We start from the raw sequence: 15,661 nt of genomic DNA on the forward strand, positions 1-15,661 counted from the left end.
AGAATACGTAAAATATTTTTAACAGAATTTTTTTAATCCTAGTTCTCATGTTCTAAGCACTGTTAAGAGGTTCCAGAGACAAGGGTATATTAACGCCATCTAGCTACTCAGGTCTGAAATGATTGGCACTACAAGTTCTTAGTTCTAGGATTCCCAGGCTATGACTAGCTCTATGATTATAAGCCATGGCAACATACTGCAATTGTTAAACAGCATTATTGTTAACAGATACATTTTAAATGATGAGGCAGGACAAATATCAGGGATTAAGGAGCTCTTATGCTGTGACCTGTACTCTTTCACTTTTATATAATTATACAAGTAGACATGTTACCTCTCAAATCTGCTTTCTGGAAGACTGTTAAATAGGTTATACTCTATTGAGGAGCTAACCAAACTCCACCTAATGAGTGCTAGAAAATGCACATTTACTCCAGTCTTACCAGGTTGGCCTATTGGTCCAGGAATCCCTGGTGGCCCTGGTGGTCCCTGAACACCTGTTCCTGGCAGCCCAGGAGGTCCCATTGGCCCAGGTTGTCCACTTGGTCCAATGTCACCTTCAAGAAATAAATATAGTTTAGATATTAAAAACAACAGCTGAGTCACTAGTCCTTAGGAACCAAAATACCCAAGTGGAAAGGTACATTACATTAATCAGAGATCTTAAAAAGTTATCTATTCACTGAAGAAGAAAAGCATGCACAACTACTCAGAGCAGATGATAGAGAATCCATTAAAGTTAGACTTGTAATTTAACTTATGCTGAGCACTCAACTTTAGTACTTAAATCAACCTCACAGAATTTTACAAAAGATTAAAAACCATACATTTCTTTTACTTGCAACTTATCTTGGGCAAGTATCTATTTATAAATTTTAAAAGTATTTCAAATTATCTTTTCTTAGTGTAAATAATCTTAAACATCTTTCTATCAACTAACCTGGGCCCATGGCACATAAACATGCTCAGGCCTCTCCTATCATCAGTAAAACATCTTTGACCTTAGAAATCTTACTGTCTATCTCTGTATCTTTTGTCTGTCCCTCACACCTTTTAAAATTTTATATAAACTAAAATTCACTCTTTTTAATGTACACTTTGATGTATTTTGACAAACATATATAGTCATATAATCACAACCAAAATCAACATATATAGAAGATACAGTTACAGTTCCATCAATCCAAAAGTCTCCCTGTGCCTGGTTGTAGTCAACTCCTCCCTACACCTCAGTTCCCTGGCAACCACTGATCTACTTTATGTCTCATAATTTTCTTTCCAACATGTTTTAAATATCCGATCATACATTATATAGCCTTTTGAGTATGTCTTCTTTGTCTTAACATAATGCATTGAGATTCACCCATGTTGTTGCATTTATCAATAGCTTGTTACTTTTTATTGCTGGATAGCATTCCATTATGTGAATATGCTACAATTTGTTCATATATTTACCAGTTGAAGGACATTCCAGCCTTTTCCAATTCTTGGTGATTATGAATAAAGCTGTTATAAACACTGATTTATAGGTTTTTGTGTGGAGATTCACATTTTTCTTGGATAAATAACAAGGAGTGGGATTGCTGAGTCACGTGGTAACAGTATGTTTAACTATATGTGAAATTTTCAAACTGTTTTTCAAAGTGGCTGTACCATTTTGCATTCTAACTAGCAATGTGTGAAAGTTCTAGTTACTCTGCATCCTTGGCAGCACTTAGTATTGTCACTTTTCCTTCTGTTTTGAAGTCTATTCTGATAGGATAGGAAGTGATATCTCGTTGCAGTTTTAACTTGCATTTCCTAGGTGACTAATTAAGAATCTTTATACCTGCTTATCAGCCATTCAGACATCTGCTTTGGTGAAAAATCTGTTTAAAACTTTTGTCCATATTTCCAATTATATTCTTTAAATTTGTTTATTTATTATTAACTTTTGAGAGTTTATATATTCTGGTTAGAAGTCCTTTGTCAGATAAATGATATAAAACAATGTTATTCTTTTATGGATTGTTCCTTTGGTGTTGTATCTAACAACTCTTCCCTATGGATCACAGAGATTTCCTCTTATGCTTTTGTCTAAAAAAAGGGACAATACAATACTCCCTGTGGGCTAAATTTGACCTGTTGGCTGGTTTTTTAATTGCCTGTGAGCTAAGAACGGTATCTATATTTTTAAAGGTTGTAAAAGAGAGAGATAGAAAAAAAGATCATGTGACAGAAACCACAGGTGGCCCTCAAAGACTAAAATATTTACTACCTGGCCCTTTATAGAAAATCTTTGCCTGCCTCTGTTCTAAAATTTTTATCACTTTCGGTGTTTTTTTTGTACAAGGTATGTATGAAGTATGGACCAAGGATCATCTTTCTGTTTTGTTTTACATATGGATGCCCAGTTAATTTGGCACTATTTGTTAAAAGATTATTTTTTTTAATTGAAATTGCCCTTGCAACTTTGTAAAAAATCAGATTGTGCAGGTCTCTTTTTTGGACTCCCTGTTATGTTCCATTAATCTATGTGTCTATAATTTCACATATACGACACTATCTTAATTACTGCGTCTTTATATTGAGTTTTGAAATTAAATACTATGAATCGTTCAACTCTGTACTCCTTTTTCAAATTATTTTTCTACGTAAAAAATCATGTTATATATGAATTACAACAATTTTATTTCTGCCTTTCCATTCTGTACGCCTCTTCTTTTTCTTGCCTTACAGCACCTTCATTGCCTTATAGGACTTCCAGGACAGTAATGGAAAGGAGTGGTAAGAAAGGACATCTTTGTGTTGTTTCATATCTTTCAAGAAAATCAGTCTTTCAGCACTAAATATAATCAATCAAGTTTTTGTAAATGTCCTTTATTAAGCTAAGGAAGTTTCCTTTTATTTTTAATTTCCTGGGAGTATTTTTTCAGAATGAATGTTGAATTTTGGCAAATAATTTTCAACATCTACTGAGATGATAATCTAGTTTTTCTTCTTCAGACTGCTGATATAGCAAATTACATTGGATTTCAAATCAGCCTTGTATTCTGAAAATAAACTTTTTTATATATTGCTGAAATTCATTTGCTATTTTTTTTTTGAGTATTTTTACATCTATGTTCACGAGAGATACTGGTCTGTAGTTTTCTTATGTCTTTGCCTGGTTTTGACATCAGGGTAATGCTGGCCTCTTACAATAGTTGGAATCTTCTATTTTGGGGAAGAGACTGTGTGGAACTGGTGTTATTGCTTCTTTAAATGTTTGTTAGAATTTACCAGTGATGCCATCTGGACCTGTAGTTTTCTTTGTTTATAAGATTTTAACTACAAAATCAGTTTCTTTAATAAATATCTGGATTATCTATTTCTTCTTCAGTTAGTTTCAATAGTTTGTATCTATTAGGAAATTCATCCATTTCATCTAAGTTGTCAGATTTATGGTCATACAGTTGTTTCTCCATACTCACCTATTAGTGTTTCAATACCTGTAGGATCTGTAATGATGATCCCCTCTTTTATTCCTAATATTGATAATATGTGTCTCTTCCCTTTTTTCCTGGTTGGCCTGGCTAGAGGTGTATCCAATTTGTTGATCTTTTCAAAGAAACTAATTTGGTCTCAGAGGATTTTCTATTGTTTGTCAGTTTTCAATGTCATTAATATCTGTTCTTATTGATATTTTGCTCTATCTTTTGATTGCCTTCTTTTTACTTCACTTTCCTTGTCTAATTTCTTAAGGTAAAAAGTTAGATAATTTATTTGAGATTGTTCTTTTTTCTAATAATAGCTTTTCACATATGATTTTTCTTCCAATTGCTTCTATATCTGCAGCCTATACATTTTGATATGTTTTATTTTCATTTTTGTTTACTTCAAAACACTTTCTAGCTTTCCTGGTGATTTCCCCTTTGATCCATGAGTTATTTAGAAGTGTTTTGGTTATTTTTCATGTATGTCAGAATTTTCCCAGATAGCTTCCTATACTGATTTCTTGTTAAATCTGTTACGGTAAGAGAATCTGCTGTGTGATTTCAATACTATTTAATTAGCCAAAATTTTTTAGGGCCCAGATTATGATGTATCATGGTGAATGTTCCATGTGCACTTGAAAAGACTATGTTTTTGGCTCTTGTTGTGTATAATGTTCTATAACTGTCAATGTTGAAGAGTTATGCTGAAGAGAAAATCCTGACACTGCTCTGCTGGAATACTGTACATCCTATCCTTGCATTCTTCTAAATGAAGCCAGTGCCAAGTATGGCCCATGGTAGTTGATGAAAAGTCTAGCTGGACTGAAGACAACCTGATGTTGGGCATTACAATATCCTAATTTTGTATTTATAATTTTGTACTTTTATTAAATCTTTATTAAAGAGAACTATCAAAGTTGGTGTCAAAAAAACCTACTTTTCCCTGTTTTCCACATTTCCTCATAATATTTAAATTTTTTATTTTCATGTTTATTATTTTAATTCCTTTTTAAAAATATATTTTGCATTGGAGATTCATTTAGTTGTGACCATTTACTCAATGCCATTTTTAAAGAATCTATTCTTTCCCTCCTGGTTAATGATGGTATTTCTGTGAAATACCAGATTTATGTATATATATGAGAATGTTTCTGAACTCTTTCTACCATGTTGGTCTACTTGTCTGTTCCAGCACTGGTTCACAAAGTATAATTACCATGATTTTGTAATATGTTCTAGTATGTTTGCTAAATATTAAGTGTCAGAATCAGTTATATCAAGTCCAAAAAAAATTCGTACTTGAATTTTCATTGAAAATGCATTATATACACAGACAAATCTGGGGAGAGTTGACATCATTGAGTCTTCCCATCTACACATATGATTTATCAACTAATTAATTCTACCGTTTTTCAAATTGTTAATAAGTGTTCTAATTTTTCCACAAATACATTAGGCACATTTCATTTTATTAATTTATAGATATGACATTGATTTTTTGCAAATTATATTTTATTTGTTATTTCTTTCAATATTTGTAAACACACCATTCTATTTGTCACAATGATACTTTTTCACATTATTTCTGCTACCTGGAACATCCTTCCCTGAAGATTCAGTTCAAATGTCACCTCCTACATGAAGCCTCCCCACGGTACTTTAGATGAAGGCCCTGAACAAAAGTAACATATGAGGTAAATTAAATGCTTCTAAAATCATCCTTTTTTTTCTTTTTTGTTTAATGATTCTAATGTTCAATCTTAAGCACATTTCCTTCCTCATATTAGTGGTTTCCTGATGGATATTAGCCTTCTTAATTCCTTATTGGTCACTATGTTGCCTTGAAAATGTTTTATCAATCTCTCTTACACTTTAGTTACAAAGTTCTCATACCCAGCCACTGGTATAAGTGCATATGGTTGGGTGAACTTTTACTGTGATCTGATTGCTAAATTTTGACTGTGGTTTATTGGTCCAAAACATTAGTGATATGAATTCATAAAAGTACCCTATTGAGATAACTGGTATCGTAGTGATGCCACCTAGATTTTTTTTATAGTAGAGAACAATCTGAGCTCTTCAAGAGCAGAGTACATGCCTTTGTGGTTCTAGTGATTCAAGTAGTAACTGGCATAAAATAGAAATACAACAAATGTTTAAGAAATGAAGGAATTCCATGGCAGAAAATCCCAAATTCTTTTTCTTTTAGCACCTTAGGAACAATACTGGGGTTTTAATATTTGAGAATGATTCCCATTAGGATATGGGGATCCTATATTTCCTTTCACAGGTTAAGCAAATGTGTGATAAAGAGTTGATGTTAAAAACAGGCTTCAACCCTCTTCCTTCCCAAACCTCTGTCTCAAGGATATTTTTGTAAACAAAGTATAATAAGTGAGTAATTTCCACATGGAAACTATTTGCCATGTAACTTATCATTTGGAATGTGTCTATCTGCAAGTTTTGGGGTCATAGGTCCAAGATATCCCCCATGGAGATAACTGATGGGAAACGACAGTTTATAGCTGGCCATAATTGTTTACTTGACTACAGAAAGGTATTTTTAAAGGAGCTTATCTGAGAAGAATTTGTATCGGGCTAGTTCGGGGCTTTTGCTGGCAGAATATAGCCTGGTTAAATTGGGCTATGATGTCTCATTGCTTTAATGGGAATCAATCCAACATGTTTCAGGAGTATGGGGCTGATCAAATTATCCTCTGGGGGCCAAAACGTTGACCAGGAGAGTCTACTTCCCTGCAAACCAGAAAGGAAAAAACAAAAACAACTGCCAAACCAGCTATTCATATATATATATATATGGAGGAATCAAAATCAAGGGGATAGAAGAAACCAGTAAAGACATGAGCAAAGGACATGAGCAGTTTACAGGAAAAAATATTTATATCCCTTAAACATATGAAAAGATGGTTAATTTCACTGATAATGGAAATACAAATTTAAACTACCCCGAGAGTAAAGGCAAAGTATCTAATAAATCCAAAAAAAATGTTTTAAAAAGAACAAAGTTAGAAGACTTACATTACCTGGCATCAAGTCTTACTAGAAAACTACTGTAATATAAACAGTAGGTACTGACTTAAGGAAAGTAAAATGGGTAAGTAGAACTGACAGCACAGAAACAGACCCACACATATATAGTCATTTGATTTTTGACACAGACACCAAAATAATCCAATGTGGAGGCAGCTATATAAACAAATGATGCTGAGGAAAAATTATTTGAGATGGATGATAATCTTAAACATAAAAGCTTAAACTATAAAACTTAAAAAATAAAACTGAGTATCTTTGCAACCCTGGGACAGGGAACATTTTCTTAGACAAAACACAGAATATAATAATCATGTAAGAGAAAAATGATAAATGAAACATCAATAAAATTAAAACTTTTTTCATCAAAATATACTGATAAGAAAATGAATAGGTAAGCCAGACAGGGATAAAATACTCATAAACATATATTTGACAAAGGGCTAGTATGCAGGATATGTAAAAATCACTTCCAATTTAACAATAAAAAGAGAAACAACCCACATTTTAAAGTGGGAAAATATTTTACTGCATAAATAACCTACCAGTACATGTAAAAGAACTCCACATCATTAGTCATCAAGGAAATGGAAACTAAAATCAAAATACATTACCAATACATCTACCAAAATTCAAAAATGAAAAGACTGATAACACCAAATGTTGGAGAGAATGTGGAACAACTAAAACTTTCATACTGTATTGGTCAGAAAATAACTATTTTAGGAAATGGTGTAGTAGTTTCTTGTTTTATTATTGAGTTATAGTTGATTTACAATATTACATAAATTTCAGGTGTATAACAGTGATTCACAATTTTTCAAGGTTACACTCCATTTATAGTTATTATAATATACTGGCTATATTCCCTGCACTATACAATATATCTTTGTGTAGCTTATTTATTTTATACATAGTAGCTTGTACCTCTGAATCCCCTACCCCTATATTGTCCCTCTTCCCTTCCCTCTCCCCACTGGTAACCACTAGTTTGTTCTCTATATCTGTGAGTCTGCTTCTTCTTTGTTATATTCACTAGTTGTTTTAATTTTTAGATTCCACATATAAATGATTATCATACAATATTTGTCTTTCTCTGTCTGACATTTTACTAAGCATAATACCCTCCAAGTCCATCCATGTTGTTGCAAATGGCAAATTTTGTTCTTTGTTATGGCTCAATAGTATTCCTCTGTGTGTGTGTGTGTTTGTGTGTGTACACGCACAACTTGATCCATTCATCTGCTGATAGACACTTAGGTTTCTTCCATATCTTACTTATTATAAATAATGCTGCTATGAACACTGGGGTACATAAATCTTTTCCAGTTAGTGTTTTCATTTTCTTTGGATATATACCCAGGAGTCGAATTGCTGGATCATACGGTAGTCCTATTTTTAGTTTCTTGGTGAACTTCCATACTGTTTTACACAGTGGTTGTACCAGTTTACATTTGTTACCAACGTTGTACAAGGTTTCCCTGAAAAAAGTCCAGTAGTTTCGTATAGAACTAACATAAACCTATCTTCTGACCCAACAACTCTAGTCTTAGGTATTTACCCAAGCAAAATGAAAGCATATATCCATTTAAAAAAAAACCTTGTAAAAGAATGTTCTTAACAGCTTCACTCATAATAGCCCAAAACTTGACACAGTCCAGGTGTCTATCAACAGAGATTAGATATATAAACGTTGGTATATTTATACAATGAAATGCTCAGTCAAAAGATAAAAGAACTACTGATAACAAAACAACATGAATGAATCTCAAAAACAACAGTCTGAGTGACAGAAGTCTTTCAAAGAAAGTACATGCTGTATGATACCATATGGATTTTTTTAAACAGATAGAAATAATTTATGATGAAAAAAGTAATTATAGCATAGTTACCACTGTGGATGTTGGGATAAGGACTAAGAAAATGGCAAAGGGAAATTTCTGGGATTCTATCTTGATAGGGGTTTGGTTACACAGGAGTATGCATTTGTCAAAATCCAGCAAATGTACCCTTAAGATTTGTGCATCTCATTTACTGTGAATGTTTTTATCAAAAGAAAAAGAACAACCATAGAACTGTAGTTGATGACATACATGCTGCAGTATCTAGGGAGATATGTACTGCTGTCGCAATTTACTTTGAAATGCATCAAAAATAAGTCAATGAAAGGAGAAAGGGATGCATAGATATATGACAAATCATGCACAGTAAGGTGTTGATAGTACAATATCAATGATGGGTATATACTAGTTACTAGAAAATTCTTTCTACTTTGCCATATATTAAAATTTTTTAAAAATAAAATGTTGGCAGAGAGCTAAAATGTTAATTGATTTAGAATCTAGGTGGTGGATATATGGGTTTTCACTGTACAAGTCTCATTAATTTTTGTGTGTTTAAAATTTTTTCATAATAAAATATTGAAAAACTATACTGAGACACCTATTTGTTTCCAACAGGTTGTCAAAAATCTAAGAATTTGTCCACATATTCATTTACCAAGGCTATTGGGAAATAAGCACGCTTACACATTGTTTCTGGGAGTGTAAAATGGTGCAAATGGCGAGGAATCTAGAAATGCATTTACCTTTTAATTCAGAAAATCTATTTTTATTACTCTATTCTTATACTTGTAGACATATGAAATAATATGTATGCAAGATTATTCACTGTGGCATTATTTCTAATAAGAAAAGATTGTCAAAAACTCAATGTAGCAATTAGCAACTGGCAGAATAAACTATGGCATACCCAAGCAATTCAATACTAGGCAGCTATTTTTTAAAGTCAAGATCCCTATGTACTGATACGGAGTGATCTCTAGGATATTAAGTTAAGGGAAATAAGTACAAACAGTCAAAAGGTAGTACTCTATCTTTTGAGAAAAGTAGGAAGTAAAATATACATATATATATTCTTATTGGCTTGTACTTTTATGATGGAACACGAGAAGGATAAATACATAACTAAAAAATAGCTATATATGGGATGGGGAGGAACATAGTGGATGGAGACTGGGTACAGGGAAGACTTGTAAAAGTGTTACTTTTATACGTATATAATTGTAGCATCCATAACAATGAAATAAAACACACAAAAAATACCAGTGGAGAATTTAAAAAAAAAAACAGTGACAGAGTGGCAGCATAGGCTTTCTAGTTAATTGGACATCCACCTAATAAACTTCTCCAATAGTTTCAATTTCTATAAAAGTTAAAAAAGCAAATTGAGAAGTAGCAACAGCCTCCATACCTTTTGGTCCAGGGAGCCCATCCAAGCCAGCGTGTCCTGGAGGACCTGGAGGTCCTGGGAAACCACGGTCCCCTTTTGGACCAAGTATTCCTTTGAAACCTGGGAGTCCAGGAGGCCCAGGTGGCCCAGGTAGTCCAAATCCTGGTTCTCCCTGATGTATACACATGACAAAACACAAGAAAAACTCCCATGACTTTTCTGGTGTTTACTGTTTACCAGAGAGAATTTAAAGCAGAAAATACAAGGTAATATTTTCCTCCTTATGAGAGAGGGAGTAGGATAATTAAATGAAAAGTAATTGGTATGCAGGACAGAACAGCTGGAAGGATGGGAAACACGGCTTAGTATAACAAATTTAATTATTTGGTCTGGTTTCAGGACAAGAAAGACATAACTGAGAGAGCATGAGATTAAAGAACCCAAGTGAGGAAATGTGATAACAGACTGGGTATTAGATGACGATTTTAAATTTGACTAAGTATGATAATGGTATTGTGGGTTTTATATAAAATGTCCATTTACTAAAATACTGAATTATTTATAGGTGAAATAACAGAATACTGAGATCTGGGTTAAAATACTTCAGCAAAGAAAAAGGAATAGATGAAGCAAATATGATAAATCTTGATAATTTGGAATCTGATGGATATATGAAAGTTCATTGTATTATTCCTTTTACTTTTTTGTTCATTTGAGAAGGTTCACAGTAAAATAAAAAGTTAATCAATAGAGAAGTGATTTCTCATGAGAGTCGGGGTCATGGTCAACTGTTCTTCCCATGGAGAAAAAAGTAGTAATGATGGAAATACAGGAAGTTTAAATTAATTAAGCACAGAGGAAATACAGGAACAGTTAGGAAAACTACTCATACCACAGCAGTTTGCTGAAGGTTGACTAAGGAAAATTTTGGATTAGCTAAAATATAGTAAGAGGAATGGACACCAACTCATACACAGTATTATTATTATTATTATTATTATTATTATTATTATTATTATTATTATTATTATTATTACTAAGTCAATAGCAGTAATTTACATTATGCATTTGATGCATTTGGGACAGAGGAAAACAGCACGAAAAGTTCTCGACATGATATTCAACACTATTTCAACCGATCATCACACAGACATGGACAGAGAGTAAATGGAATGGCACAGGGGGAACTGAGGATTGTATTCTTTCATCTCATCTCATCAAATAAAAATAACTGGTCACTCTAAAGCAGGTTCAGAAACTTTTTTTTTTTTGCTTCCAATTTGACCTCTTGGACTATTGAAAACTGGAGTTAAATATTTATAAATGAAAACACAATCAGTTGTGTTTTATTTATACAGTGAAGAATTGGGATGATGTCTAAGTCAAAATACAGAAGGCTAAGGAAGATAAGGGAGATAGAAAAAGAAGAAAGAATAAATTAAAATATCTCAGACCTTTGGTCCTGGGAAGCCTGGTGGTCCAGGAGGACCTTCTAGACCAATTCTTCCAGGTATCCCAGGTGCTCCTGGAGGTCCTGGAATTCCAGGAAAACCTGTAAAATCATGTTTTTTTTTTAATCTCCAAAGAGATTAAGAAAGATATCCAAACTCCCAAACCCACATTTTCACACTCTCTAATCATGCCTAGTGACTATGGTAAGACGTTAAAACTGCAGTGACACTCCAGATACCTAATATTCCCTCCCTCTCAATCACCTTATGGTCCTATCGCTTTCATGTAGGGCTAATGTGTGTGGAAGATATGCTCCTCTAAAAGAAAACAAAAGCTATTACCAATGATATAGAACTAAACTTAAGGAATGAACCCCACACGAAAACACAGAAAAACTTTTCTTCTGCTTATAACTGGATATGGCATGATAAAGACCTACCACATAATTCTGGAAATGACTTAAAAACAGCTGCAGATATTATACACATGTATACACATAAAATCAAATTTGACTCTTTTGAAGTCATTTAGTATGAATGAGTAAGGGCATGTTTAAGCACTGATCTCAGACCAATGCACACACTTGCTATTCATGAGAAACAATCCTGTGAGGAATTAAGCAGAACTGAAGCAACAACCCTAAAATTTCACTAAATCAAGAGGATATGATGTAGGATAAAACATTACTTGGATATATGTGTACTATAAATCTGTTTTCTGTTTAATACAATCCATTCATTCAACAAATATCTATTGAGTGCTTACTATGTGCCAGGAACTCTTCTGAGCCCTGAAAATACAATGGTAAACTCAAAAGACAATAAATACTGTGATTTATGAAGCTTATATATCATTTTTGCGTATCTATGATTTAGATATTTTCTTGTCTGGAATGTTTTAGATAAGGACAATGAAATTATAGTGCATGCATGCTGTGATTTTTCATTTACATTGTTTATAGTACACAGCAAAAAAGGACAATTAATATATTTTATTTGCTGCGTGAACTATATCAAAAATAACATCACACTAGCCAGAAAACTTACTTTGCTTGCTACCCAATCCTACATACCTTTGGGACCAGGTGGTCCAGGAAGCCCAATTCCAGGGATACCTGGTTCTCCTTTGCTACCGGGTATTCCTGGCAAACCTGGCTGGCCTGGGAGTCCAGGTTCACCTATGGAGAAACAGCAGTTTTTTGGAAGAAGCCAAAGAAAGAAGCCAAGAAGTGCTGAAAACGTGGTCAAACGCATTCCTCACATACCTGGAAGACCTACTTCACCATCTCTGCCTGGGTTGCCAGGCAGGCCAGGCTTCCCTGGCTGGGTTATGGTCTGACCTGGATCACCTTTAGGACCTAAGAACAAGTAGGAATTAATAGTGAATGAGCAGTGGTCACTTGACTAAAGATCTCCATTAATTAAAACACAGAAAGAAGAGAAAGTTTCTACAATCTTTTGAAAATGCAAACTAATAAAAATCCACAAGAAAAATAATCCTATAGTATATATTCAAGGAAGACACCAAACTGACGGATGAAATTTCAAAGAGAAAAAGTAGATGTCAATTTTAAGAGTTTCCATGAAGATGGCACCTATAAAAATATTTTAAAAATGTAGGTCAAAAGAAAAATATTTCTCTTTGGTTAACTAACAGTACTTTAAGGTTTTATGTGTGCAAAAATCAAATACACCTACTTCTCGTTAATTGAAATAGGAACTTGAAATAGGCTCAGAACAAAGATTTCTCAAACATGACATAAAAAGCACTAACCATGAGAGAAATGATTGATAAATTTGACTACATTCAAACTGATTTCTATTCATTAAAGACATCATAGAGTTGAAAATGGCAAGCCATAGTGAATGAATATTTTGCAAAATAAATAGCTAACAAAGAACTAATACACAGAATATATATATATGTATATATATATATATATATATATATATATATATATATATATATATATATTTAAATCAATAAGAAAAAGAAACAATCCAACAGAAAAATGGTCAAAACACTTGAACAGACATTTCACAAATGGAAATTTAAATGGTCAATAAACATATGAAAAGCTGCTAAACAACGTAATCAGAGAAATGCAAAATAAAACTGTCATGAGATATATCATACTCAACAGATTGGAAAAACATAGAAGTCTGACAATAAAAATGTTCATGAGGATTCAGAGCAATAATAAATCTCTAATACTGCTGGCGGGAGTGTAAACTGGTATAATTGCTTTGGACATAGTTTGGAGTTATCTAGCAAAGCTAAAGATGCATTTATTCTACGTGTCAAAAATGTTAATCTGAAATACATTGTAGCCCAGTGACTGGGAAATGTTTTCTGTAAAGGATCAGACAGTATATACTTTGGGCTTTGTGGGCCATATGGTCTGTGTAGCACCTACTCAACTCTGCAGTAGTAGTGCAGAGCCACCATAGACAACAGTGAATGGGTGTGGATGTGTTCAAATAAAACATTCACTTATGACAACATATGAGGGGCCAAATTTGATCTTTGAACTGTAGTCTGCTGATTCTTGTCACAGAGCAGTGTGTGCACATGTATACCAAGATATGTATACAAGAATGTACATAGAAGCATTATTCATAATAGGCCTGAACTATAAATAACCCAATTGTCCACTAACAATAGGATGGATAAATCAACTGTCTCTCTCACACACAGACACACACTGGAATACTATACAGCAATGAAGATGAATATATTATATAAAGATACTTATCCTATAATTTCATTAATATGAAGTTCAAAAAGAAGTATAATTAAAGTACTTTGTTGGAGAAATGGAAGGGGATTATGATCAGGAAAAGACAGAGAGAGGAGGACAGGGGTTTCTAGGATGCTGGCAATGTTCTGTTTCTTACATGTGTGGTAGTTAAGTGTGTGTTTCCATTATAATTATTTGTTAAACTTTGCACTATGAATCATGTACTTAAAAATAACAATAGTAACAATAAAGACAGAAAAAATTTAAAGAGAAGCCCCTCATAAACACACAAACAGACACACATACATTGTGTTTCCTTGTTAAGGAGCTTGGAAAAGCCCAAAATATAAATGGCCAGGGAAACACAACTCTCATGAAAGAAGGCCAAGAATGCCCAAAAGATAATACATTTCTGCTTTTAAGCACCAAACTGAAAACAAAACAACCATAGTACACTCACCTGGTATTCCTGGCTGGCCTGGATTTCCTGCCACACCTTGTATGCCTTTTTCACCTGCTGGGCCTGGAGGGCCAAAACCAAGAGGGCCCATAGGCCCCCTATTTCCTGGGAGACCTGGCAAACCTGGGTTCCCAGGGGGACCTCTTTCACCCTTAAAAGCAATTCCACCCTGAAAAGGGAAAAGTTTAATACAGAAACATATAACAGCTACCTGTAGGTGGCTATTACTAAATACAACCAGAAAAATGATAGAGCCAGAAATAGTTCTTAAAAACAACATAAGTGTGCATTATTATAGGATGGTATATGTGATTACTCCAGTTATTCATTCTTTCAACAAATATTTTTGAGTCCCTACTATGTGCCAGCTGCTGGTGATATCACAAAGAACAAAAATAGGCAAAAATCTCTGCCTTCATGAAGCTTACATTCTATTATAAGCCAAGAAGTTTACAGTCCAGTTAACATTTTATAAAATACTACTTTCTACCTAAATATCCTGGGTTGTGTGTTATGCACAAAATAAGACCCTATTCATTTATATTCAATCTTTAGGCTCTGTGGCTCATTTAACATGGTCATCTACCCACATTCATCTCTAAGCCTACTATATATAAAAACCAAATTAGACTTCTGTTGTTAGGTCTAAATAAAACCAGACAAGGTGACGTGGGTAAGAGAAGGGGAATATCACACTGACCCATAAGCATCTTAATCTACTGCCCGCCTATTCATAGCCAATAAAACTCAATATAGTAATGAGTTAAGAAGAAGGAATTTATAAAACCACTGAGAGAAAAGAGTTGTAAAGAAACACCATGTAGTCAATAACAATATACCATTACTATATATAATCACATTCTTTTAAGCATTGACTGGATGTTCACCTTAGCACCAGGCCCATCCTAGGAAACATCACTAAGTAACAATTTGACATCACAAAACCAAGAATATCGAACCAACTCACAGGTTCTCCTTTGGGGCCAGGAAGCCCTGGCAATCCATCCTGTCCAGGGGTGCCAGGTAAACCAGGAAGCCCTGGAGCTCCAGGGGAACCCAATTCTCCTTTGTCACCCTTCATTCCTGGAAAAGTGAGGATGTCACCGGGTTCACCTTTAGATCCAGGAAAGCCTGGAGCACCTGGAGCTCCTGGTATGCCCTGAGGGGGAAAAAAAGGAAGTAAAGAGGGAAAAAAGAAGAAAGAGAAAAGGAAAATCAGTTTCTTTTTTTCTAACACTTTTTCCAGTTTATCCCATCAATCCACCCAATAAC

The 15,661-nt window shown here is 33.8% G+C and overlaps 1 protein-coding gene across 1 annotated transcript in view; it reads right to left on the bottom strand.

Moving 5' to 3' along the window:
* Window positions 1–15,661, bottom strand: part of COL4A5 (collagen type IV alpha 5 chain) — a 196,253-nt gene that overhangs the window by 53,400 nt on the left and 127,192 nt on the right. Inside the window, exons 24-30 of the mRNA XM_010946101.3 lie at window positions 15,357–15,548; window positions 14,390–14,558; window positions 12,454–12,546; window positions 12,262–12,366; window positions 11,192–11,289; window positions 9,759–9,909; window positions 444–557 (exon numbers count right to left, since the gene is read on the bottom strand). Of these exons, the coding sequence (XP_010944403.2) occupies window positions 444–557; window positions 9,759–9,909; window positions 11,192–11,289; window positions 12,262–12,366; window positions 12,454–12,546; window positions 14,390–14,558; window positions 15,357–15,548 (922 nt within the window). The remainder of the gene's footprint in view (window positions 1–443; window positions 558–9,758; window positions 9,910–11,191; window positions 11,290–12,261; window positions 12,367–12,453; window positions 12,547–14,389; window positions 14,559–15,356; window positions 15,549–15,661) is intronic.

Source organism: Camelus bactrianus, chromosome X (genome assembly GCF_048773025.1).
Source record: "Camelus bactrianus isolate YW-2024 breed Bactrian camel chromosome X, ASM4877302v1, whole genome shotgun sequence".
NCBI classification, from domain to species: domain Eukaryota; kingdom Metazoa; phylum Chordata; class Mammalia; order Artiodactyla; family Camelidae; genus Camelus; species Camelus bactrianus.